Source organism: Charadrius vociferus, unplaced genomic scaffold, assembly GCF_000708025.1.
Source record: "Charadrius vociferus isolate BGI_N301 unplaced genomic scaffold, ASM70802v2 scaffold472, whole genome shotgun sequence".
NCBI lineage: Eukaryota > Metazoa > Chordata > Aves > Charadriiformes > Charadriidae > Charadrius > Charadrius vociferus.
The window spans coordinates 6,058,473-6,084,545 of NW_009647735.1; the positions used below are offsets into that span (position 1 = coordinate 6,058,473).

General features: G+C 49.9%; 1 protein-coding gene across 1 annotated transcript; it reads right to left on the minus strand.

Annotated features, from left to right (window-relative positions):
- Positions 1-3,177: 3,177 nt before the first annotated feature.
- F9 (coagulation factor IX) lies at positions 3,178-19,038 on the minus strand. Its single transcript, XM_009881692.1, has 8 exons — positions 18,930-19,038; positions 15,656-15,819; positions 15,315-15,339; positions 13,275-13,388; positions 11,401-11,529; positions 9,083-9,327; positions 6,626-6,743; positions 3,178-3,647 (listed from the first exon to the last, which is right to left on the minus strand). The coding sequence occupies exons 1-8, from the start codon at positions 18,994-18,996 to the stop codon at positions 3,178-3,180; spliced, it is 1,332 nt and encodes a 443-aa protein (XP_009879994.1). The 5' UTR covers positions 18,997-19,038.
- Positions 19,039-26,073: the final 7,035 nt, after the last annotated feature.

Genomic DNA, 26,073 nt, shown 5'->3' on the forward strand with positions numbered 1-26,073 from the left:
GGTCCCAAAGTGTCCCAAGGCTGAAACCTGTATCTAACAAGTGTTGAAGTTTACATTAAACGTATGTACTTTTGGAACACGTGCCATAAATCCAAGTTAAATGTCCATGTTTGCACTAAGGATGTTCTTGTGATAAGACTGTACTTTTCAGCATCTTTAACACTAATGTATCTATTGAATTTTTGAGACTGAAGGAAGACTATTGAACACTCCCAATTTAATTTTCTGTTTCTTTGTCTAGTTTTGCTTTTGTAGAACATAGGTAGAGGTGGTTTGACTTTTAAGCAGATGTGTGCAAAGAGCATCTGACTGTGTTGAGAGCGGGGTTAATAGTATGCATGCGGTAGTGAATTTGCTCTGTCCCGTCAAAATGAAACGTTTTATACCGTGGACTGAAGGGGGACCTTTATGATCTGATTTTGATTTGTGAACCATGGATTCTTAGACACAGTCCCAAGTTGTTAAGTTAAAACATACTGGGGTTTTGTTTTGTTTTGTTTCGTTTTTTTATTTTGTGACCATTTTTGTACGGAGGAATTGTTGAACTACATGATGGCAGTGGTTGCCAGGGGGGTTCCCCACCCGGCTGGTGGGCATTTCACCAGTTCGGGTGGCCAGTATTGCAGATAACCCCAGTACACCCTCAAAACTGTGACCAGCTGAGTCTGACCCGAGTAATGCTGCAAGACCCAGAAAAGTCCCAGTGTTCTTCAGCCACGGGCAATCACAGCAGAGAGGTTTTAAGTCACTGAAGGTTATTTCCCTCTACTTTAGAACTGGTCACAATGCACTTGGTAGGTGGAAAAGTAGGAGTCTCTTAAGTTACTGTCGGGGCTGTTTATAGTGGTAACAATTCTTGTGGTAACAGTACACATTTTGAGGTACAACTGTATATATTCGTCTCAAGCATAGCACACATTGCATATCAAACGGTTTTAATCTTTTTTGTCTTCCATGGTTTTAAATCTAAGCTTTTATTAATTTATGAGGTTGATAAGTTCTGCGAATCTGAATGTACAGTCTGAGATTTTTAACATTTGAAACTTTGCACACGACATGGTATGTTACCTTAAGTATGCTGTTGAAATAGGCTCTTCATGTACATGTATAAATTACAGTAGAGAATTTTCTCTGACTGCAAGTTTAAATGAAATATATTGTATATGTACCTGTAAAAAAATGTGTTAAATCTATATTTAAAGATTAAAAACTTGTTAAATAAATCCATATGAGAATATGCAATTCTGTCCACCAAAGACGCCTCTGCTATAATTCTAGAGAAAAAAAAAAAAAAGTTCACAGCGTTGGTTTTATTGAATTTCTTTGGAACAAATATAACCTTTTAACATGCATTTTGATTTCAAAGTAAGCAGTGACAGATGATCCGATTAGCTTCTTGCTGGATGTAGGGGCAATGAAATTGGGAGAGGCACCTTCACGCTCACGCTGACGTCTGAAATAGCAGCTATTGAAATCCTGCCCTGGCTCAGGGTGTCTCCATCACAAGCCTGCCCTGCATCCCAGCACGTCTCCATCACCAGCCTGCCCTGCATCCCAGCGCCGGGCAGTGCTGCCAGGGAAGGAACCTCTGGGCTGGGGACCACAGGGGGCCGTGGGGGCATCAACAGCTCTTTTGCAGGTGGTGTGGGGGGAGAGGTGGTCGTGGGGCCACATCTCACCAGGCATGAAGGAGGAGAGCCCCCCGGCTGTGGGGTTCTGCCCCTGGGGACAGGCGGTGGTCCTGTGCGCGGTACCTGCGGTGTGGTAAAGCCTCACGGGGTGCAGTTCGCAATGGCCATACCATTTCCCGCTGCACCCCTGGGGTTTTCCATGGAAAGAGATATGAAACGAACCAGCACTCATCACAGGTAAACCTCCCTTCCTCTGGGATTATTCCTTTCCCTTGAAGTTGGGAACCGAGTTCAGCCCACTGGAGACAGCCTCACACAGGACCTCTTCCCAGCATCGCCTTTCCCCAGGAGATCAAGCGCAATAGAAAGATAATAATTAAGAAAAAAACTAATTTGAGTCACTGGAATGATCTATTTGACTGTTTCTTTCCATGTGAAATGTAACTCTGACTTTTTGAAGGGCTTGTGTCAGACAGGAATACATTCTCATCTTCACACTACCGTAAATCGGGTTATATTTCACTGCACAAAATTGCATCGGACTGGTGTCTAATCCATTGGGAACTGAGCCCACGTGCACAATTATAAATATGTATGTATGTATAGTTTCTATACAGTTTGTTTTTTCTTTCAGTACTTTCAAATTAGTGATTGATTTGCTGCCACCTCCCCTTCCCCGTGCCCGGGTGCCCGTGCCCACCCCGGGCAGGGGACAGGCAAGGTTTCCGCCACCCACTCAGGTGTCCCGTGCCATCTGCGCTCTGGGGACATGCCCCAGGCTCAGCTGGGGAAGGCAATGCTCCATCTCCATCACCACCAGCAGTGCCCGTGACCGCAGTCTCTAATTTAACACGATTAATACAGAGATGAGGACAGGTAATGAGCACTAAGCAGTTCTCTTTATAATCCTAACAAGACTCCGCAGAAATCATTCGCGTAAAGCCCGCCACTGCCTTTAGATGAGTTTTATACAGATTTTAGGTCATTTATACAGCCAATTTTATGCAGTCCTAAAGCAGGAGGAGCATTTTCTGCAGCCCGCGATCCATCTCAGCCTGGTTCACGTGAAAACATTGGCTGAGAGCGCTGCGGGCGCAGTGCTTCGTGTGTTCCCCTCCCTCGTGGGCTCCTGCTAGAGGGACCGTGCTGGATGCGGGTGCCCCATGATGGTGCTGGGCTCCCCTTGCCAGCGGTGCTGTGCCGCAGCTGTGGGCAACACCGATGGCGTGATGGCCCCTGCGGGGCATGTGTGAGCCATGCCCCAGCTCACCCACACCAACCTCTGCAGTCGGGATTTGGGGACTGACTTACACCATCTCAGCAGCGCCGGTGCGTTCAGGAATGCAGTCACGGGTAATTAAAAGGGCTTTTTATTTCCTTACTGCCACATTTCCACTGTGTTCTCTCAACTTTTGCCTTCCAAGAGCAGAAATCAGTTCATTTAAATTTTTATTAAAACGCAACGATTTCTGAAAAACACGCAGCGATTGCTTTGGTGTCTCTTCAACGGGTCTGTCCCCAACAGCACGGCGTAACCTGCCGGTGGTTAGGTAAGCCTCGTGATTTCCTTTATCCACTTCAGGTACTTGGAGACCCTGGTGTAGATGCCGTATTTGCCTGGCTTGGCACATTCCTCGCCCCAGCTGGTGATGCCCGTGAGGAACCAGGTGCCCTCGATCTCGGTGGTGTAGGGACCTCCGCTGTCCCCCCCGCAGGTGTCACTGCCCCCAGCCGGGAAGCCGGCGCAGAACATGTTCTGCAGGATGGTGGTGGAGGTGCTCTTGAGGCAGGTCGGCCGGTCGACGAAGGGCACCTTGAGGATCTGGAGGACAGTGGCCGGCCGGCCGCGGAAGATGGGGGTGACGTAGCTGTTGAAGATGAGGGGCCGGTCCAGCTCCAGCAGGGCGATGTCGTTGTGGTGCTTGTTGATCGTAGCGTTGTACGTGGGGTGGGGGAGGATTTTCACCACCTTACGCCGCTGCTCCGTGTTGTCTTCCTCGTTGGTGTTGTATTCACCTGCAGAGAGAAGTGTGGCTTGGGCTCCACGGCCGGACCAGCGCCCGTGCCCTGGTGATGCCATCCCGATGCGATACCACCCCGCTGGGTGGCTGCAAAGGGATGAGCACCGCACGCCCCGGCCCTGGGGATGCTCCGAGCCTGGTGCCACCGGGGCTGCTTGCTCCTCCTCAAAGGGTGTCGGAGGCTCCGCAGCACCTCCTCGGTCCCCGCAGCCGGCAGGACCCGGACCCCCAGATGTGACAGCGGGCACGCACCGGCCCATCGAGTGCCAAAGGTCCCGATGCTTGTGCCAAGGTTAGTAGCAATGTGGGTGCTCTCGGTGTTTAGCACCCTCAAAGAGAGGTGAGGGGATGTTGCCCTTGCATCAATGCGGGGAAAGCCCCTAGAATTAAAAATCTTTCTTTAATATAAACCATTTAGTAGCGAAAAGGAACCTGACCTTCCCTTTTGCAAAACCACACAGCCACAGGGCAGAATGGGGCACAGAGGGCTACAAAATACACACACACACACACTCCCCCCTCAATGCTCACAGGTGCCGCTGGGTCTCGTTTGCCCTCCTGAGACTCAGCTGGTGGCGATTGCAGATTGCAGGGTGCTGCTGGTGGCTGCCGGCTCCCGGGATTGAGTTGCCGGCAGCCCATTACCACCCCTCCCGGCTTGTGTAACAGGTAGAGGGGAAGGGAAAACGTCCTGTGGTCTCAGGTTGGCAAACAGGCAGCGTTTGGGGCTGTCTGTAGCCAAATCCCCTCTCCTGCCTGTGTAGCTGAAGGCTCTCGAGCAGGATGACTTTTCCCGCTTGCTTTCTCGCAGCCCGAGAGTCTGAGGGCGCGTTTAACCCCTGCTGCGGCGTCGCTACACGCTTTGCTGTAAGCTCCAGAATGCACGACCTGCTCTAAACAATATCTGCAGCGCTCCTGGCCCCGGCAGTGTCCTGTGTGTGCGCGCTGCGTCTGCCTGCGAGGAGCGGCACGGAGCCCCGCGAGAGAGGTGAGGCGGCTTTCTGTGTTCACGGGAAGGCTGGCGCCTGATGAAGGCGGCTTTGGTGGCTGGTGCTGCTGATGTGCGCTCTGCGGGGTTGGTTGTTTTGGGTTTGGTTGTTGGTTGTTGTTTTTTTTTTCGCAGCGGTGTGTGAATGTCAGCTCCTTCGCAGGCTGTGTTTCTACAGGGTAAACGTGAGACAGATGTGGGGGAGACTTTTGGAAGGGTTTTTTTCATGCTGCCGCTGCTTACTATTGCTGGGGACCTGAAAATATGCTTCAGGGATGGAAGTGGAGAGGCAAAGAAGGATAGGGGAGGGGAATGCTTCTTCCACACACGCCCCCCCCGCTATTGATTTTTGGGCCTCCTAGGATGCTATGTACAGAGCTGAACGTTTAGCATGAACGGCCGTGAAGGGATCAGATGTTGCCCGGGCAGTGTACGTGGTGCAGGCACACGCTCAACGGTCCCTGAAGCCCTGCAAAATCGTGTTTTGCTTCCCTGACTTGCTGCCTGGCCAAAATCCTGCCCTGGAAACCCAGCGGTGCTGCAGAGCGGTGTGAAGGCACCGTGAGGGGAGCTGGCTCATAACATCCCCGAAATGGAGAGAAGGGGAGTGACATGCAGGAGAGAGCCTGAAAGGAGAGGCAGTTTGCATGCAGGTGCAGCAAATGCCAAACCTCTGTCCATGTGGAGACGTGCTTTTCCAGGGGGAGACTGGTTTTGCCCAGGGTATTTTGTGCTTTCTCACGCTAGCGGGTGTAAGGCTGGCCTTTGCCCTGGGCTTTCCAGCAAAACTGCCTAAAAGTAGATAGCAAAGAATGCTGTGTGCGAGCTGTGAGCATCATCCTGCCAGCGCGGGGCAGGCGGTACCCAGCCCCACGGCACTCAGCCCCCAGGGTCCCGCCGGGCCCAGCCGGGAGCTTGGCTGCGCTAAGATGGAAGGTGAAGATGCAGCTGGAGCCTTCTTGATGAACTTCATTCTGTAGATATGAACTCGGTGCTTCGAGGCTCAGGTAGAACGCCATTTTTGTCACTAATACGTTTCGTAGTGTTTCAACAGAAAGCGTGATTCTTCCACGCCTCCTCTCAGTGCTGGTTGTAGCAATCGCTAACCGTATCAGTGTTCCCCTCCTGTTCCAGATAGTCATATAGGGGAGAAACAAATAATTTGGGGAAACGTGGCACTGCGATGCTTGCCAAGTCCCCGCGCTGGGTTACCGGCAGGCTGCCTTGCCAGCAGCCGGGAACCACTGGGTACCAAAAATCAGGGGGAAACACTGTTTTTCAAGCAGAGGTTCATGTGTTTTGTAAAGTAGCAGCATCACTTGCTGTGCAGGCTGGCCGCACTGCCCCTGCCCAACTTCCCAGAGAGCCTCCTGTAAAATCACGCTTTCCCCCCTACCAGCCCGGTTTCTCTACTTCAATCCATAAATACTTTTTACTTCCAAAGAAGCTAGAAGCAAAAGTTGTCACCTTCTCCTTGCAAGGAGCTAGTCAGGTTACCGGTGCCCCTCTTGCACCAACCACACAAATCCATTCTCTGAGAGTTGCGTGAAAACTTAGCGTGACCCTCAAGAAGAGCAGAAATCCCCGGTGAGGTCCTACATGGCCAGTAGAGATAAAAATCCATCACACCAGCAGCACCTCAACTGAAGTCCGCCAGGCTTTTAAGCAGCCTGGGGTTCCCTCTGGCTCAGGTGAGCTCGCCCGTGGTCAGGTTGAGCTGTGTTCACAAGGTGGTCCAGCGGCTGCGTGGGACCAAGGCCGGACCCAGTGCACTGCTCCCACCGGAGGTGGTGGCACCTGCAAAGATCAGGCTGCCCAAATGCTGCAAGCTGCAACTGGGGCCTCGGTGCCCCAAAGCGACACGGGCCACGTTGCCACCCATCACGGTGGTGTGGGTCCCGGGGTGCTGTGCAATGACTCCTGCCTGGCCAGCCCTGTCCCACGTCCCTTGCCCGCGCTGGCCCGATGCCACCCGAGGTGCTCACCTGCCACTGCAGTGACATTGTCGCCTGGCTGCAGGCAGTGCGCCGCTGTCACTAACCATTTCTCGTTGATGATGGACGCGCCGCAGAAGCCCACGCCGTGGCTGTTCACCAGATGAATCTGTGGGAGCAGAAGGAAAGCATACCCGTGGGTTTGCGTAAATACGTGGGGAAGAAGAGTGGGACGTGGGGGATTTTTTGGGCTGTAGGACAGGCTGTGGTTAGGTTGTACAGACCTGATGCTGCTCCTCAGGGAGTCCCTGCCCTCCGTCCCCTGCTCTGTCGCAGAGGGTGGCAAACACTGCCAACAATAATAGTATTTTGCCAGTGACTGGATCTTAACTAGGGACAAAATCTTAACTGCCCATTTCGTTTGAGCATAGGATGAGGGGGAACGGCTTTAAACTGGAAGAGGGGAGACTTAGATTAGATATGAGGAAGAAACTGTTGCCTGTGCGGGTGGTGAGCCCCTGGGGCAGGTTGCCCCGAGAAGCTGTGGCTGCCCCATCCCTGGAGGTGTTCAAGGCCAGGTTGGACGGGGCTTGGAGCAACCTGGGCTGGGGGGAGGTGGCCCTGCCCAGGGCAGGGGGTGGCACTGGGTAATCTTTAAGGTCCCTTCCAACCCAAACCATCCTATGATTCTATGATCTAACTGCCTCAGCACTCATGGGGCACAAGCCAGGACATCCCTTATGCTAAAACTTCGAATTAAATTGATCAGCTGAGTCGGTGGGCTGTGTTTAAAAGAAGGATTTCTTCATAATTCGCCCATTTCGTTCCTTTTCACGTGAGGTGGCTGGTCACCGTCTGCCTGCCTCGTATTTTCCACGCATTTACTCGTTTGATGCCTAATTAGGCAGAGCCGCCTGCACTCCGAGGAGCTCCACATCCACAAGGAAGAGGATGCAGCTCGCCCACGGCCACGAGCCGCAGCCACGGGAGGGCAGCACAGGCTGCCGGTGGCGACCACCGCCGCCTCCGAGCCCCGGGCCACCCGTGTCCGTGGGTGCGAGTCTGCCCGTGGGGCAGCCAGAGAGGAGACGGTGACACGGTTTATAAAGCCCTTCAGTGGGATCTGAGCCCCACAAGCACCCCCACGCCCCAGGGGGAACGTCGCACCCCTCCTGGCTGCTGCCTGTATCCCAGCACGCTGAGCATCCTCACTCGCCAGCCGGCAAAAGGGCTACCGAGACTTTTTTCAGAGTGTGCCGGGGGAGGTAAAGGTCTCCATGAGCACAACCAACTAGCCAGACTCGGTGGGCTGGTAGCGTGTGAGTTTATTTGCTTCATGGGTGCTGGCTTCTCGTATTTAACTTTCTGGTTCTCCTCTTGCTCCTCCGTGACTGCACGGGGGGTGCCAGCATCGCCTATGGTTCGTACCACAAAAGGCTGTGCCAGAAAGTCCTCAAACCAGGAGACTTTGGGCAGCAGCATGGCCTCTTCCTTGCAGATGCAAAATGTGACATCTCAACAAACCTCCTGTTGCTGCTTCTGGTGGCCGTGTATGGCCCCAACAAGTTACTGGCTTTTTTAGCTCTGGGATGGAGGGCAGACGCCTGCCCCTGACCTCTCCACGTACGCCCTGCTCGCTGCTGTGCTCCCTCAGCAGACGTAGCGGGACCCGCTGACCTGTGTGAATGGGCATTTACCTCTCTGTGGGGGCAACTTTTCATGGACATCACCAGCGTCGGTCTGCGCCAGAGCTTGCCACAGAAAGAGATTTGCCAATCCTAAAACCTCATCTGAATTTATTATTTTGCAATCTTGGCCACTTCGGCGCTCAGTGCAGCCAGGGTAGAATTTAAGGGCAGTAGATGACTTTGAAAAAGATCCAAGCTAGGAGCTAACTCTCCTTTCAACAACAATTTAAAAGTATTTGAAAAGCGGTGGGTTGGAGGAGGTTTCTTTGCAGCCACCCCCTTGCCTGCGGTGTTGCTTTTGGTGAGGTAGAGATGATGCGGATGTCACAAGTTGGATAAAGAAAGAGCAGCTGGATTTGGTAGATGTCCTACAAGGACACATCCTTCGTTGGTATAAATTATCCTGGATCTGTTGAAACTGATGGAGCCAAAAAATGAGCTGCATTGTTCCTTGCAAAGCTGTGCCTTGCAGAGCCACCCTCCCTCAGCCTTCGGCTTAATTTTGGTAAATTCATGGACTACTGGGGAATCTGTTGCTATAGCTCAAACCGAGATCCTTTGTGCCCTGCCGGATAAAGCTGCTGTGACTCTGACTTCTAGGTTTTTTTGGCAGGGTAGACTCCCAACCAGGCAAGTTTTGTTGCTGTGACATAAAACTGCAGAAAGAAGCTGTGCCCCTGTTAGACTCGAGATCTGTTGTTAAACCAACCTCCGAGACGGGCTTTGGGTATGTAGAAGGAAGACAATGCTGCGTTCAGAAGGCAGTGAATAGAGTGAGCGACTACTGGGGTTACAGGAGAGCTGCAGAAACAGCCAGTACCTGCCAAGGCACCTCGCCTCGCATGCTGTCTGATCCCCCCACGACCCGGGTGCCCGTCTTAATTATCGGTGTGATTTTCGTGGTGGTGGCGGTGGCGGTGCTGGTTTCCGTGATGTTGTCGAGCTCCTCGTCGTGAGCATCATCGTGGTCGTTGGCGGTGATGTTCCAGTGCTCAAAGGTGTTGATGGCTCGGGTGAGCTTGCTCTTCGCCTCAGGAGCCGTGATCCTCCCACAGGGATACGGCACTGGGAGAGAAACAGTCACGGTTACGATTGGCTGGGCGTCACGCTGAGAGTTACAGCGATCGAAGGAGCAGGCGAGGAGGGAAATGCTGCCTCGTCTCAGCCCCCCGTTTTGGGAGCGATGTGGGAAACGCAGAGCCCCAGCGCGGGTGAAATGCCAGAGTAGCAAAAGCATAAATTGTCTCCGGGCTTCAGAAATGACACCCCAGCAGCTTTTAAAAGAAGAAAGCTTGTGAGAGAGAGCGGGTGTGTGATGGGAGGGTGCAGCTGTGCCTTCATTTCGCGGGGTGCTGGGGGCATACCCGGGGGTTTTGCCGCGGTAGGCAGCCGGGCGCTTGGCTGACATTTCTACAGCAAGTTAACTCCAGTACAATAAAAGTCCAGCTGGGAGAGAGCAGGGAATAATATCTGCCAATTGTACAGATAATCCTGCTTGGCACCAAGGTGAGGAAAACATTAATAAACTCTTTCTAGAGTTGTAGATTTTTCTCTGTTAATGAAGATCTCAACTGTAGGCTCGTTTCAGATGAGCTCTTTCCATTTCTCTCCTGCTCGCAGTCTGTCCCAAAATCCGGCTGATAGTGGCAGTCAAAATAGTAAATAGCATCAGGCATTGTCTTTCATCTGAAATGCTTTTGACAGCACTGTGCAAACAAACATTAGTGTAAAATCAGATGTAAGTGTGGCCTACTGAGACTTCTTTCTTTTTTTTTTTTTTTTTTTTTTTTTTAACTGTCCGCTTTAGGAATAGGGCTTAAATAAGTGTTGAGTGATGGAAAGCGCTACCTGTGAGGTTAGGCTAGGAAATAAAGGTTTCGGAGCCAACAAAAGCTAAGCTTTTACAGGAAGGGCAATTACCCAACCTGAAAGATGATCTTATTGCTAACAGTAAAACTTTCTGGTCCAGTGAAAGTGATACAGCATGTTGGGCAACACAGGCCTGAGCTCTTCATGATCTCTGTATTAACAGAAGGACTCTCAACCTAAGATACTTCCTACGCCGATTGCTGAAAGTCAGCACTTTTAGGAGCTGCAAGTGCTCCAGACCTTCGGAAGCTAACTCAGCCTGCGTGCCAGCATGCCAGCTTGGGTGTGCAAATCTCAGATGTTGGAAATATGACAGCATCGAATGTTAAATTGACCTTAGGTGATAAAATATTTCTCCACTCAATGTCCTCTTTCCTCTGCCAGATGCGCTTCTGAAATAGGTGTTCATGCCCAATTAACTGGCTGTGTTGCAGTGGGTTGGGATTGCACGTGTCGGCGTAGTTAGAGATATCGTACCAGCCTTGGAGGGGGGTGAAGTGGGGGGAATGTAACAAGAATCAGCTATTCTTTAGCCCTTTGCGAAGTTGCAACCTCAAGCAATGCACTTCCCCTCCACCCCTCTCAATACCACTGCTAAACCACAGAGTCTATTCCCCATTGAGGGTCTTTGTGTGCAGATACACATTGTTGGGAGGACAGCACCACCACAAAGCTTCATTTGTTTCCACCCAGCTTGGGTGATTATAAGACACTGCGTGATGGCCGGCTATGAAACAGACCATCAAAAGGATTTACAGTAAGAAAGATTGTCTTTTGTGCTGAAAAAGCCCAGAGCATCCTCAACGTAGGACCAGTAACTGAATAGTAGCCCCTATTGGAAGAACATGGAAGTGAGTTCTGGATGTATGGACACGAGTGTGTACGCTGGTGTAGCTGAACATCACATTTCTGCCTCCAGAAAACTGCTGATCCCTATCTAGGAATGTAAGATGGCTGCAAGTGGGAGAAGCGCCTGTGCGAGCAGCCATCTGAAACGAGCATTTGCCTTGTGAACAAATTCCCGGATGACTACCCTCCTCCTCCACCCACCTAGGCTAAAAAAAGGGTGTTTAAATTGAGTCCTTCAAGCCTGACCCCACATCTGCCGTTGGGAAAGCGCAGGGTCAGGCTCTTTACATTTGCTAGGCAGGAGAACAAGGGCTGGTCTCCAACAGGATATTGCATTTCTAGGAGATTCATGTACCTAAATCCGGGACAAGACCTTGGAAAGTTTCACCCAAATCTCTTAAAAACACTTTAAAAGTTAACCTGTAGGTTCACAGGACTTTCCATCTTCATGAAGTCTATAGCCAGCGGCGCAGGAACACACAACTTTCTGTGGCGGGTCATGCCTGCAAAAGTGCTTGCAGCCTCCGTTTTTAATAGCACAAGTGAAGTCTGAAAGAAATAGAAATGAAACTGTGAAAGCCCTTTTGAAATACAACTGCTCAGAGATTTGTTGGGACTTGGGCCTTTGCACTCAGCCTATAATCTAGTCTGGCTGTTCCAGACTACGGAAAAAGGGTGCTTGTTTGCAAGGAGAGTGTCCTCCTTCCAAATCGCGTCCCTGCTTGTAACAAAGGAGCGCCGGGCACCTCTTGGAGAAGGCAGGTTGAGGAACGGCCCTATGAGAGGTCCTGGCGCAGCCTCCTCCTGCCTCCAACAACTACGTGCTCTCTGAAATTTGGCAACCTGACCGTAAAGGACTCCTGCAAATATTTGGTTACGAGCCATGTGATTTCCCCACCGTCGTGCTGCTTTCCTCCCCCCGTGTGCTTACGGCAATGCAGCCCCACTGCGGATGCTCGCAGAGAACGCCGTGTGTCAGGTGGGACCAAACCCTGAACCCAAGAAGGGCTTTGTCCTGGGATCATCGCTGGGCTCTAAACTGAAAACCTCGAGCAAAGCCGTATGTTCATCCGGACATACCGATAAATCACCGCAGCCTGATGTGGAAAACCCATTTCAGGAGTATGTTTGATGAAACAGGTCCCAACCTGAGGCACGGCGAGATTCCCGTGACTTGTGTGTGCCTTCTCCCACCCCACCTCGCGCCCCTCTGTGGTGGGAACACCACCTCTTGGAGGTGGGAAACCACTAATCCGCAGACGCCCTTTTAATTCTCAGTGAGTTTTCAAACATCTTCACGGCAGATTAACTCCACTCCTACTTCCTCAAGGACACCTCCCTTCCTGTAGCCATTTTAATGCCATCATTTACTATTTTTACAGAGCTCCTTTTCACGCCTCACTTCTAGCTCTATTTTCGTTCCTGTCTCACTTCCACGAGAAATCTGCAATGAGACTATTTAAATTTGATGCAGCTTTGAAATGCTCTTTTTAACGTGCGCTCCTCTCTTGCCAGAGCAGAAGCACAACTAGAAAGAGAATCTTTTATTAGTGCAGTGAGTCTAGCACATTATGCGAGCCGCGCAGCCCCTGATTATATTATAAATATAAGAGCTGAATATCCCTCTTGCTTAAATTATCAGCTTGTTTGGATTTCGTAAACTCCTCAGCCCATCAGGAAAATATTTGCCTTTTGTTTGCCTTCAGAATCAAGGTTGCTGGGGATAATTATAATTATGAATTTTAGCGGAGTGCCGCTGAGAGGTGGTTGCGCTGATCCTGCCCCGCTCGGCACCCGCTGCCCGGCCTGGCGCGAGGAGCGGGGAGGAGGAGCGAGAGCGTGGGGGCCCCATCCGGGTGGGTGGAAAACTGTGGCGTTCGTTGGGTGAGCACGTCGTCCCCGGATTGACGAGCAGCCCCGCAAAGGCTCGTGCTGGGGAGATAAAGGAAGGTCTCTGTGTCAACATTTGCGCTGGCAGGCGCAGCGTGCTGAACAAAAGACCTTGAGCCTGAGTCTCCGTTGAACCCTGCGTACGAGCAGGCATCTCGGCAGAGGTGGAGCTGGGGCTCCACCAAGGACGGGAGAGGACAGAGACATCTGCTGCTGTATCCCCAAGTGTGTCCCCCTGTAACCCCATCGCCAGCAGGCTCAATTTGCACATCCATGCAGTGCCTGGCAGCAGGGCAACGTCTGTCCGAAAGAGCCCTCCAGTAGGATGAAGCTCTACGCTCACTTTGATCTGATGGGTTTTCTAGTAGGGCTGAACAACCACAGGAGGAGCCCCCGGTACATACCTATCTCACAGTTTCTGCCTTCATACCCAGCTGGGCACCAACACACGTAGGAACTCACTGCGTCCTTGCAAACGGCTCCGTTTTTGCATGGGTTGGGGTCGCACTGATCTCCATCTTGGAGAGAAGACAGGACAATTAACAAACATAAAGCATCCATCACAGCTTGTGCCGACCAAGCGCTAAAGCCTTGCTCCACGCAAGTCTCCTGTTACAGACCAGTGAGACTGCACACCTTTCTTCTTTGTGGTGGGAATTAAGTCAGCTCCTGGCACCCGCGTGCACAACAGACAACGTCAGCGCTGGGGTAACACCAGCAGCAGGGCTTTACCCACAGTCCGAATTATGTACCCCGTCCCATGTGAGTTAATTCCGCTCATTTCAGCAGAACTCCTCTTCAGTCTCCCTCGTGCAACATCTCAATAGGACCTCATGTCTTGGCTAAGTTAGACAGAGAAAGTTAGAAGGTTTCCTTCCTCAAGAGTGGTTAGGGTTTCCTAATCTGAACTAGTTTAACACTGCTGTCTTGGCTCTCTGAAGGTCTGGGCTGTTCCGCTTGGGTTTGGAGACCTCTCTGTGTATTAGGATTGAGACCTTCGGTCATTGCTCTTTTTTGCCTAAGTCTTGGACTGCTATTAACTGGTCTAGATTTTTCTTTATATGTCAGGGCTTTTATTATCACAGTCGCCTACAGCTGAGAAGCTGAGGCTTTAATAAAAATACCCGGTCTTGCAAAATTGGTGATCTAACACTCTGGAAGAGTCAAGTCAGTGACGTTAGATTACAGGGAAGTGCGCTTTGAAATGGGAACGCAAAGACAAGGAGGAAGGGGAATGCCTTCATGCGTTGTGTCCTGACGGTAAGTGTGGCTGTTAACAGTGCTATCAGGAATGGGCTGGAATGCCAAAGGCGGATTGCAAACAGGGACAAAACGGTTTTGTCTCATCGAAGGCATGGCGTGGGGGTGCGGGGTTGGTACGTAAGGTGCGGATCGCGACTGCTGTTGCCGCCTGGTGAGGGCAATGGGGGCTGGGTTCCACTTGGGTGCTGTGCGAGGGGTGAGCTCCCGCGGGGCGCACGTGTTGGGAACAGCAGCTTGTAAGCTGAGCAGTAAACCAGGGGAATGGATGACATTCATTGTTTTTTGAAGAGCTATTTGGTTACGGTGGCAGGGAAACAAACGCAGCGGTGAGTTTCATCAGTTGGCTTTCAGAGCACAGCCCTACAATGCAAATGTAACTTTTTTTTTAAAAAAAAAAAAATAAAAATTATAGCCTGGACTGAATAAGCTGAATTATTTAAGGCTTTTTAGTGAGATGTTCTGGGCACTTGGCCAATCTACAAAGCGGTTCATTTATTGAAATGTCCTTAAAATTAGTTTCAGATGTTTTAGTGGGCATTGAAACCTTTTTTGGTAAGGGACTGAGGAGTCGTTGGGGATGGAGGCTGAAAGGAGAAAAAATACATGGTAGAAAGAAACTGGTGGAGAAGCAATGGTCTGGGACCACCCGTGTGAGTCGCAAACAGCTGTTTGCTATGGTCACGTTGAGGCTCCGCTTTATTATGGCATTTCGAGGGATTCACGCTCTGCGTGCACGAGGCTGTGCCTTACCTGGAGATCTCTGCGAGAGAACAGAGCCTTTGCTGTTTGCTGACGGGGTGTTAATTATTGCTGATGCGTTTTACTTTATACCGCGGTTGCAACTAGAAGCCCAGAGTGTGACATGGGCTCAACAGATCCGGTGGTGTGGGTGAACTGGTTTTGTTCTGTGAGGTTTTTGAAGTTTGTTCAAAAAAAAGCCTACTTGAACAAAGAAAATGTTAAGTAATATTTTTTTGGGGGGGGGGGGTTGGCTTGCAATTTTTATATAAATGGGACAGGCCGAGGCTGGGTGGCTGCAGGATTTTGGGTGCATGACTCTGACTAGCTCTGTCATAACACAGTTTCTGAACGCTGGGATACGTTCGTTTTGATAAACATTTGCTGCTTATGCACTGAGAGATGACTACTATGCATTTGGACAAGAAGAAAGCAGCTCTTACCAATGTATGTTTTCCAAAACTCCATCTGCAAAGGGAAAAAGAAGAGAGGTTTCCTTTGATTTCCAATTTCTAGGCACTGCTTGACTGAAGTAGCAAAGGGATGATTCCAAAGATAAAGCAAAAGACTTGCAGGAAAACAGCCACCTCTGTAATCCCAGTGGTGACTGGCAAACCATTAAAGCAGGTCTGCGGCCCAAGTGGTGGATCCCAAATGAGAATAAAACGCGACAGATGCTGCACTTGGCCCCTGCAGGTTTTCCCCTTGCTGTTCGCCCCAGTGGCTCGTAGAGGCGCGGGCTGGGGGGAACGAGGTGTTGCCACTTTGTGGCGGCGATACTCACTGTTTTCTCTGTGTTTTCAAACACTTCTCGGGCTTCTTCAAAGCTGCATTTTTCTTCTATGCATTCTCTCTCGAGGTTCCCGGGAATAACCTCTTCCAGTCTGTTGGAATTGGCTCGCCTTTTCCTGTCCAGAACTGAGCTCGCCTCTTTGTTCTCGATGAAGACTGCGATTTGAAAAGAAATAGGGGGTAGAGAGGGGCACGGGCCGTCATGTGGTGTGGCTGGGATGGGCTGGAAGCACTCTGCTCTCCTCCTCATGCATTCACCCCCCTGCTGCCCCATGGCCCGGGATGTTTCAGGAGCGTTATCATCTACCTGAGGGTTCTTCGGTGTCTAACTTAAGTGCAATCCAGAGGATCAAATCTGGAGAACCCGGAGTCAAAGTAGACAATAGACAGAAATGACTGATGGTGACAGGGTGATTAGAAGCTCTGAAGTTTGATGCTTAAAATACCCTAAAGCAGATGGTGTGAGTATCTCCTATCATAGATGCATAGACCGGAATAAGCTATTTGAGAAGGGAAAATAATAGGCCTTTTCACACTGCTGCTTGTTAAAGTCTCGTTTGGGCACAGAAATGGTCCTGCTTTAACTGTTTCTGCCTTTTTTGGCTGTGAAAGACCATTTGCTTCTGCAAGCAGCTGTAGCCCTTGGAAGCCACGGGCCGTTTGCTTCTCTCCCGGCTCCTCGCCCTTGCCCATGCACCTGGGTACCACCATTTCATGCTGGCAGGAGTGTGACACGAGTCTTCTCACCCCCTGCGCCAGGTCATGTCAACAAGGTGGTGTGCATCCATCTTCAACTTGCTGGCCAAGCTCCTGGCCAGAAACCACCAGCAGAGAGGTGCTGGTGCTGCAGGGACCCCCAGTGTAGGCGGGATGTCCAGGGTGGCCACCAGCTTTCCCATGGTGGCTGCCTGGTGAAGGGCACAAGGACATGCAGTCCTGTCATGGTGCCACCTCCAATGCTCTCCCAGCAGGGCCACGCGTCCCATCGGCAGAGTCAGCAGCAGCCGCGTCCCATCCCTGTGACAACCGCCCAGCAGGGTTTGCTCCTCACCCACCTCTCGGAGACCCCCGCCTCTGCTGAGCACTCTTCCCCCATCCCACCGCTCTAAAAAAGGCATCATTCACCCAGAGGAGCTTTTTGCTTTGCCTCCCTAGCCTCTCCTCTCTCTCCACCCTCCCTTAGCGACCGCAGCCATGTCCCATTTTGTCACCAGATGGCACGGTAGAGCAGCTCTTCTTGGAGCTGCTGGTGGCCACCCTGGACACGGACCCTTATCTGGGGGCTCTGTGCTGGAAGGGGTCAGGCACCTGTGGACCTGGCCCCTCTGAGGGTTATGGAGAACATGAGCTCAGCCGGGTGGGCAGAGAGGAGAGTGAGGGACAAGTACCAGCCGCTCGTTCCTTCTCATGGCTAACTTCTGCTCTCCATCCAGGGCAGATCCCGGCCTCTCCGAACGCACGGAGCATCAGTTCTGTTGAACTCTGATGAGTCCCAGGTGGGTTGCTCTGATTTACGCCGTGCCACTGGCGGCGTAACCAGCCCCTTCACCTAAAGATCTCTCTGCAAGGGGCTGAGCTAATTGTTTTTGCAATGCTTTTAATCGTTGTGCAGCAAGTTTGCACCTCTGCCTTCCCCATGCTAGCGTGTTTTTGGTTAAAAATGAAAAGGAGTGCGTTAAAATGCTGACCTTAACCTAATTGCTTGGCAGTAGATATTGATGGGCGAAGCAGCGACCTCTGAAAAAGCCAGGCTTGTTTCAAACACCGCGGGGTGGCCAGTCCCCTCCCAGCTGCAGGGTTGTGGTTTATGTGTGGGATGTGAAGGTACACCCCCAACCCAGGCTCCATGGCCGAGCAGGGGGCTGAGAGCGTGGAGGCGCCGGGGGGGCACAGCCTCGCTGGAGGAGACCTGCCCCCTTCTCCCCATGGCATGGGCTGCAGCCTCCAGCTTGTCCCCAGGCCGGGCAGAAGAGGCTCAGGAGACAATGGTGGAGCAGCCTTTGGCCTTGTAACCCTGTCGGGCTCTCTGTGTGCTTAGCACCTGGGCATCCTGACGCGGGCACAGCCGCACATCACCCTGCGTGAAGTGAGGCAGCCGCGTTAGACCCTCTCCGTCATCTCTTCCCGGTGGGATGTGCCAGGCATCTGCCGTAATTAACCCATTTCATGGAGAGAACTCATTTTAATGAATGCAGCTTTGCCTCCCTCGGATCCCTCTAGGCTTTCTCAGTTGCTTACTGATCCCGCATGCTGCTTTACAAGCAAAACTTGATTAGAACTGAAGGTTGCAGGCCCCATGGGGTGACAGGCACAGTGCTCACCCTGGCTGGAGACCATCCTCACACCAAGAACATACTCGCACGTGACTTAGCAACTTCTGAACCAGTACCTGAGAGGGTGAGATGGGTCTGTGGACCAAGGGGCTGTGGGGGCAGACCTGTCCCACCAGCCGAGCGTGGTATCTTCTAGGAGGTGCACCTGGGTGGGTGGTGGTACCAATAGGAGGTTCTGCCTACTTTTCATTGCTAAGCAAATATTTTGGGAAGAGGCCCTTTTTTTTTTTTTTTAACCTGTTACTTGCAATGTTTGAATGAAAGGAGAAAGGCCAGCCGTGCGCCAAACAAAGTACTCGCGCTGGATGTGAACCAGCCTCTGCTGGAACTGTTGCTGCCACAGATAAATCAAGCAACAGCCTGCATTACTACGTGTGATTGCCTACATCCATCAACTGCTCTATCTTGTCTACAATTTTGGCTGCATCTTACAGTCTTTGTTAAATTCACGCTGGGTTTGGCTTTAAACAGTTCTCACAGTGGCAAATCCAATGACTGTTTTATGGATGTGAGCACTTGTTTGTACTCCAGGACAAAGCGGCGGCACACGCAGAGGTGTGGATGTTACTCCACCAGCGGCGCTCTCCCCTTTTTTTTTTTCCTTCTGTGTGTGGGTGCGTGCATTCTAAAATGGCTGAATCAAGCTCTGAAAGCTTAAAAGCTGCAAAAAATTTAAGAAAGATCCCATTCTTAAAATTAATCCTCGTGACACATTCTGCATAAAATCGGCATAAAAGCTATTATTTCGTTCCCAAGGAAAGAACCAGAGCTTTAAAGAGAGGAGCTATGAAACACAGCAATCCCTCTGAGCTCTCGTCTCTTACGTGACTGCACAAACTGTCCCACCATCAAGTGACAAACTGTCCCCTCACCTGTGCCAGTAAGCCCCCGCACCCAAAAGTGAAGGACTTGTTAGGTTTTAAACGAACCCACCTGTAGTTTCGGCAGCAAGACACGCTCCCAGAAGACAAACGGAGAGTACGAGGGGGATATTTGCCATCTTCTTCCCACTGCCCAAACCTCTCGCTAACAAATTGTTCGGGTCGTGGAGCTCAGTCAATAGTTCCAAAGTGCAAGTGCTTGTTTATTTATTCTGGGTAACCCTTTAATTTAAGGTCCCCAGATGTGCCATTGGTGAGGCTTGCAGTGGCAGCGTGGGCGCTCTATGAGAGGGCACGTCCGTGTGCAAGAAACCTGCTAGGGAGCTGCAGTCCTTGGGCTCATCTTCCGCCCTGTAGGACATTACTGCCATGTTTGGGGGTTGAGCACGGCACAAGGATAAACTAGTTCAGCTTCAGCTCTTTAAAGCACTGGATTTCCCATTCCTATCCAGGGGGTGGTTTTGGTCATAGAAAAGTCTACAGTAGCATTTTCAAAGGCTTCAGCATGGTCCACATTGTGTCCAAAAGAGGCGGCACAGTTCCCTTGAGGATGACCATAGAGCTGATGGTTCCTCTCAGGAACCTCTCAGGCGCCCTTGGAGCAGGGCTGTGTCAGCCAGCATGGTTTCACCCAGGTTATCTAATAAAAAACTCGGATGAAGTGAGGTGAGACTACTCATCCGTTATCCAGATCTGCTGGGGCAAACCCTGGAAACACCATGGAGTTTCCCGAGGTCCTCTCCTTGAGGCTGCAGGAAGGAACCTGCTGCTGGGTGGCTTGGAGAGTGGGCTGGCGTGGGGATGTGGGGATAAAATGACAGGTTTGGAGCAGGGAGAGCGTGCAGGGTCCTGGCTGCAGGGCAGCCTGTGCCCAGAGCAGGCTCACAGCCCGCTCCTCATCCACACCGGCCAAAGGGTGGGCTGAAAGGGAGGGAGGACGGGGGAAATAAAATAGGGAAAAAAAAAAAAGAAGCAGGTTTTCATACAGTAGAGAAAGAGCAGGTTTGCATATGAAGCCATTCATATTTGATGGTGGGTTACTTCCAACTTTTAAAACCCATTCCTTCCCTTTTTCTGACTTTCCCTTTAATGTGAAGAGCTATTTCAAGGTGAGTAATCGTTTTTGGGAAAATACTTAATATTGTAAAAAAAAGAAATGAAACATTCAGTTCTGGAAAAGTCAAAAATCACAAACTAAAAATCCTTGAGGAGCTGCAGGGAAAGTAGGCCAAAATCTCCCGTCCCACCCTGGGGAGGGCTTGTGGGCTTTCTGCCAGTGACCAGTTCCTCAAAACCTGCTCCCCAGTTCCCGCTTCTCCCCCTGCTCCCCCGTGCACGGGGCAGACCTGAAATCCACCGTTGCACTCATGCGCATCTGGGGCTTGCGGTGCTCTGCCCGGCGACAAAAGGGACGCGGACAGAGGCATTTTAAAGCAAAACTCCATCTCCGAGCGCGGTGTTGGTGCTGTTGCCTTTTGATATCAGCTCTAATGCTGTGGGAGAGGAGCGGCGAGAGGCTAACAGGCTCTGCTGGCTTGTTAAAGCAGAAGAGCCAGAAGAGAGGAGCTGGCGGGTTTTACTAGTTCCCAGCAAAGCAAGATGGATATTCCGCTATTGTCAATGCGAGAGAATCCCACAGCACGTTTCACGGCGCTGACGCCACCCGGAGAGACGCGGAGTACGCGCTGTGTCGGCAGTGCCTGCGTCTCGCAGGCTGGAGAGCTATTAGTCGCTACGAGGCTACGATAGCCCTTGGCTCGTTGTTAGAGCGTTTGCTCAAGCTTACGAACCATAAATTCTGTGCACTCTATCCAAAAAAATTAAAAACGTTCTTTCGCGCAGCAGATGGGAGAGACATTTGTGGTTGCGTGGGTGTTTGGAGTTACTTTTGTATGCAGAAAGGACCGGTCAGCTGCAGGTAAATATAAGATGCTGAATGAGAGTTACAGCCTTGTGAGATCCGTGTTGCCTAGGTGGAAAAAATCCTTTATTTTCCCTCTCTTGAGCAAACAAAAGGTCCTGAAACCTACAATTCATCTTGTTTCTTCTTGCTCCATTTGAAATGATCTTTATTCATCACTGACAGTAGCTTTTGTTATCAAATTTCTGTGGTAGATAAATGAGTTAGGATGAGGTAATGTGCTGTTGATGTAAATTGAATGCAAAGTGAAGAAGGTAATGATCGTCTCTCATTTTCTGTGCATAAGAAAATGCAAATGTGAGAAAATAAATTGAGCTAAAAAGCTGAAACAATACATCTCCTATCAATATAGAGGAGTGTAGAGAATGGCCTGCCATAACAAAGGATAATTAGAATCTCATTACCATAAATATTTTACTTTGGAACGTAGGTCAGTCAAATTATTTTTGGTTTATGGTGTGTATTTCACTTGTAATAGTACTTGCAACATTATTGCTAATTAATCTCCACAGAAAATGCCAACATCATTAGAATAAATAAGGCTATATTAATACAAATAATGTCGATTGTTTACTACTATTGCTGTCAACTTCTGGGGCACTAAATTGAAAGCAAAGTGCTTCTTTTTATTTATTTGCACACAAAATCCCCAGAATTGCAATCCCCACCATGGGCACTTTGGAGATGAGAGCTTTGCTGTTTAGGTGGATGACATCAATTAACTATCGGATCTGGGTTTATTTTGACTTAGTGTTCTACATTCTCGAAAGAAGGCTATTTAAAATACATGACCAAGTCCTGTTCCTTCCTATTAAAAAGTCTTTCTGTAGCAATGAGCTGTTAGGAGACATCTATTCTGGCTTGGGCAGCATCTTCCCGGCAGGACCACCACCTCGGGCTTGGGGACTGCCCGTCTTTCAGGGAAGCCTTCTGCTGCAAAGCGAAATGAAGCTTATGAGAAATCAGAACAAGAAAGCTATATCAATTTTAATCTGATAGATTTTTTTTTTTTTTAAATGGGCTCTGGCTGCACTGATCAATAATGTTAAACAGACTGATGGCTTGAAGATCTTGTTAAATGATTGTTCATAATCTCCCTTGTCTCCAAATGCACTCTTCTAAGCGAAAAATCCTTGCTCAAAATCTTAGGCAAATTGCAATTTGCCCTTGTCATCTAAGCAGCTATGGTAAGTAATCCTTCCTTAACCAACAGCAAACAAGCCATTTCTGAAAAAATAGGGAAAGCAATGTTTGATTACTTTTCTTCTTCTTTATTTGATTACTTTGAAGTCCCTGGCTTTTTCTGGAGCAGTGATTGTGGGAAGTTATCCAAATATAGAGGCAGCACAGCCATGGAGTCCTTTGCAGTGCCTATCATTCTCTTGTAGTCATTCACATACTGGAGAGAGTACCAATTCTGTTAAAAATGCCATAGCCACCGCAGATACGAAGGTGTATTTGGACGTCAGTGGTGTTGGTGACCTACCCCAGGTGAGGATATGCCCTCAGCTTTCACGGGTGGGATGCAGAAGCCTCATCCCCGTGGCAGTGGCTCTGGGCGGGTGGGATGGCAGGCACAGGGAGATGCTGCTGCTGACTTCAAATCTGGGCTGTGGGAGGGGTATTCAGGCAAAAAGGAGGTGGTTGGCTTTGGCGATGTGAAATGGCAACCAGGACCAAGGCTTCCGTGACGGCAGCATGCAGTTTGTGCAGGCTCATAGCTCTCCTGTCTCTGAAAACCTCTCCCCTACTTCCCCCGTCCATCCCAGGGCTTTCAGTTCCCAGGTTGGGCGTTTTTCTTCTGCTTTTATGCAGAGGCTTCAATACTTGTGCCAAGAAACAGGCTCCCCTTGCTGAATCCCCTCCAGACACATCCGTCGCAGTTAGCACTTAAGCTCCGGCCCTCCCATTTTATTCCGTTTTTAATTAGACTCCTGAACAGGAGCAGAGAGCAAACTCTGCTTTCATCTGGGAGATCCTGTGGCTGTGAAATATTTACGGGAGGTAAATAACTGTCAGAAAGTAAATAAGTCCCTGACTCTACATGAGTGTAAAAGTGCTTTGAAATAGTCTCATTCGAATAAAAGCTTCTCATGTTGAGTGACAGTAAGAAACAACACAGGCAAAAAATTCCCAATGTAGAAGGTAAACACAATTACTAATTCATGGAGCAGCACGTTTCACAGGAGCAGCTTTAGTATCTTTCTTCTCAGTTTGATTTAAAATAGGCCAGATTAAAAGGAAATATGGATTTGGTTTGGTCATCATCTTTTCAGAAAGTGGAGAGCAAGCACGGCTAGACGCCCTGTGATGCTGAACTTACTCTAAATTTAGACTTTGCCGTCTCCACTTGGAACTCTGGATAAAGCAATGAAACAAAGCTCGGAGAAGGCAGCAGCTCTTGCAGGTTTTGGTGGGTCAGGTAGATCACGAAGCACAAACATCACCGTACAGAGCAAGAACTAAGTTAAATATAAGCTCAAAAGCTGGCTTGCCACTGTGCAGGGGATGGAAAGTCATCCTTGCCCAGGCTTGCTGATGTGAACTTGAGTTCTGCAGTTTGCTTTGAAACACATCTCTGAAAGATCTTTCTCCCTCCTCCAGCAAACCCATTACTCCCATCTGCTGATGGTATTGGTAGCGTAGTGTCCTAGAGAAATACTCCTGGACCGGGACTCTGCTAATAGAGACAGATTAACTCCAGCCAGCGCCATCCAGCTAAGCAGAGGGAGCTTCTTTCCTTCTTCACTCACGGGAGAAGAGTCATCCCACCTTGCTCTGGTACCTGTTGTCAGAGGAGGGAGGTGTCTCTCTCTTTCAATTGATTAGAAAAGGTGGCTCGATTAACAGCTTATGCTCTATGTCAAACTATATTTTTGGATAGTTAAAATTGGGGTGAAACAAATCTTAACTAGCACATCCAAACTTACCTTGCACTTAACCCCATACTGAGGGTAAAGTAATAACAGTCGGTGTTCTCCCTTTGCCCATTTTCTATGTCAACATTTGTGGCTATGCCTTTGTTAATTTTCTTTGCCTTAACCATGTTCCACCTGAAGTTTCTAGCTTCTCCTCATTACCAGGGCCTCCTTGTGCCCTATTCACCTTTTCTATCTCCCTTTCTTTCTACTACCTTTGTAATTTGCCTTCTTGGCCTTTAGGGACCGAACTGTCTGTTGTGCTAACACTAAAATCTAAGGAGAGGATATGCAGAGAAGAGATAAGGCTGTTTCTAACCTGTGTATCCCTAACTGATACCATCAGCCAGCTCCCTGAGACGTAGGTACTTGAAGCAGTGGCACTCGAAGCTTGTCCTCTGCTTAATAAATGTCGTCTTAGAACAGCCCTTCCAGCTGATTGACTTAGGATGGAACTGGAAAAGCTGAGAGCTCTCCCTGTAACTCTTGGACCTGCTGCACGAGGCAGTCAATAGCTGGCGTGTATTCAGAGAAAGGGATCTCACAGTCTCCGCTATCTGCTCACATCGACACGTACAATGGATGAAACCACCACTCTGGTTCCAGAGGGAGACACTGCATTTTTTCTCTTGAAATCCCAGGACCGTCAGAGGTGTATGATGTGATGAATAGTTAAGACTGAATTGGCCTTTCTAGTGGGTCTGACCTACTTGGCTTTTCTCTTCTGTTCCCCTGACCTAGTGCCCTGGCGTACTTTTCTTGCTAACAGCGTTCACTGATGGATGGTTGGATGCTCTGACTTTGCCAGCTTTAACGAAGCTAACAGTGCTCTGCTATGAAGGTTAATTTGCAGCCAAATTCGCCAGGAGAACTAGCCGAACTCCTCTGCACTGCTTGGGTGCTATTTTGAAAATTCAAGAAGGATGGCAGTTGTGTACCCAGTGGCTGCTTCAGAAGGGTGATTTTTCGCTGGTGTACAGCGGAGTCACCTCCCTGATGGAGGGAGGAACCTGCTGACATAAAGATCTGCAGGTGGGCTTTCCAGGCTCTGGTGCTAAGACGGCACAGAAGCTTGGGTTCATCTTTCTGAATTGAATCTCCTAACTTGAACTGCCAAGTCTGGGACCGCAGGCTCTGTAGTTGCAGGAAAGAGGTACTTCCAGAGGCTCAGAGACCCAAAAGCTCAGGCGCTAGGGATGTGACTGGGCTCTGAAGTGCCTTCCTCCCCGTGTTGACTCCACAGGGAATGTGTGCACCTATGCTCCAGGCGCAATGGGAAAACCATGCCTCAGTGTCCACACGTGTTTGGTGTCGGTAGAGTTGCTGTGTCAGACCTGCGCTTTGTTCAGAAGATGTCGGGAGCCTTGATAGTAAGAGGATGGATGGACAGTAGGATGCAAAGGGGCAGATGAGGGCTGGAACCTGAGGTGACTGCACAGAATGCAATGCTGCTTCATCAGATTTGCACTGGTTGAAGTTGCTAATTTAAACTTTACTGCAGATGTCCTGATAGTTTTCTGTTTAAACGTATACAAAGTAATCCTAAAAAGCTGATAGGGGTCAGGAAGGTGGGGCTTTATAAATCAACAACCTTAATTACTTGCAGCCTGGAAGAATTGAATGGAGAGATGTACTCATAGAGTAGAGACTTCAGTGGGAGTTCAGGCACTAATCCATAAAAGCCACCGAGTCTGTCTGTGCCTTGCACAAGTGACTGGAGTCAACATCCCCAGGCGAGCCTGGCAGTGCTGCTGGGTCACCCTCCATCGAGAGGGACAGCCTGTGTTGGAGCTTAATGACTGTGGTACAAAATGGCACCTAAAATAGCACGTGTTATCCCACATAGCCACTGCTCTGCTGCTTTTCAGGAGGAGATCTGTCAGCTCCCTCTGTCTCCTCTTTGGAAGAACGATGGTGCAACTCCTCCCTCCCTTCCCCTTTCTCCCTTCTCTCCTCCCATATAATTCTGCTCTCTGCGTTTCTCTAAGGCTATTGTAGTACTTTTCAAGCCGGCTTAATCATAAGCAGCCCTTAATCACAAGCAATCCTTTTGGTATTAATATAATAGAAAATTCAGGTGATGCTTCTGGTTGTTATGGACATTTACACGAGTGCAAGGCCAGGAGACAATACTGCTGTGTCAGCACAGGAATAAATAACCACCCAGGGCTGAGGGCAAGCAGAACTGAACCTCAGACCTCCCTATTGTCTGCTCCGGTTTAAAATACGCCTGGGAGGTGAATCTGAGGAATGAAGCTCAACGCTAGTAAATATTTTTGACCTATGCTCTGGCTGTGGGTAATTTACAATGCGCTTGAAAATCTGATCTGGGCTATGTCCAATTCACAGAAGTTTAT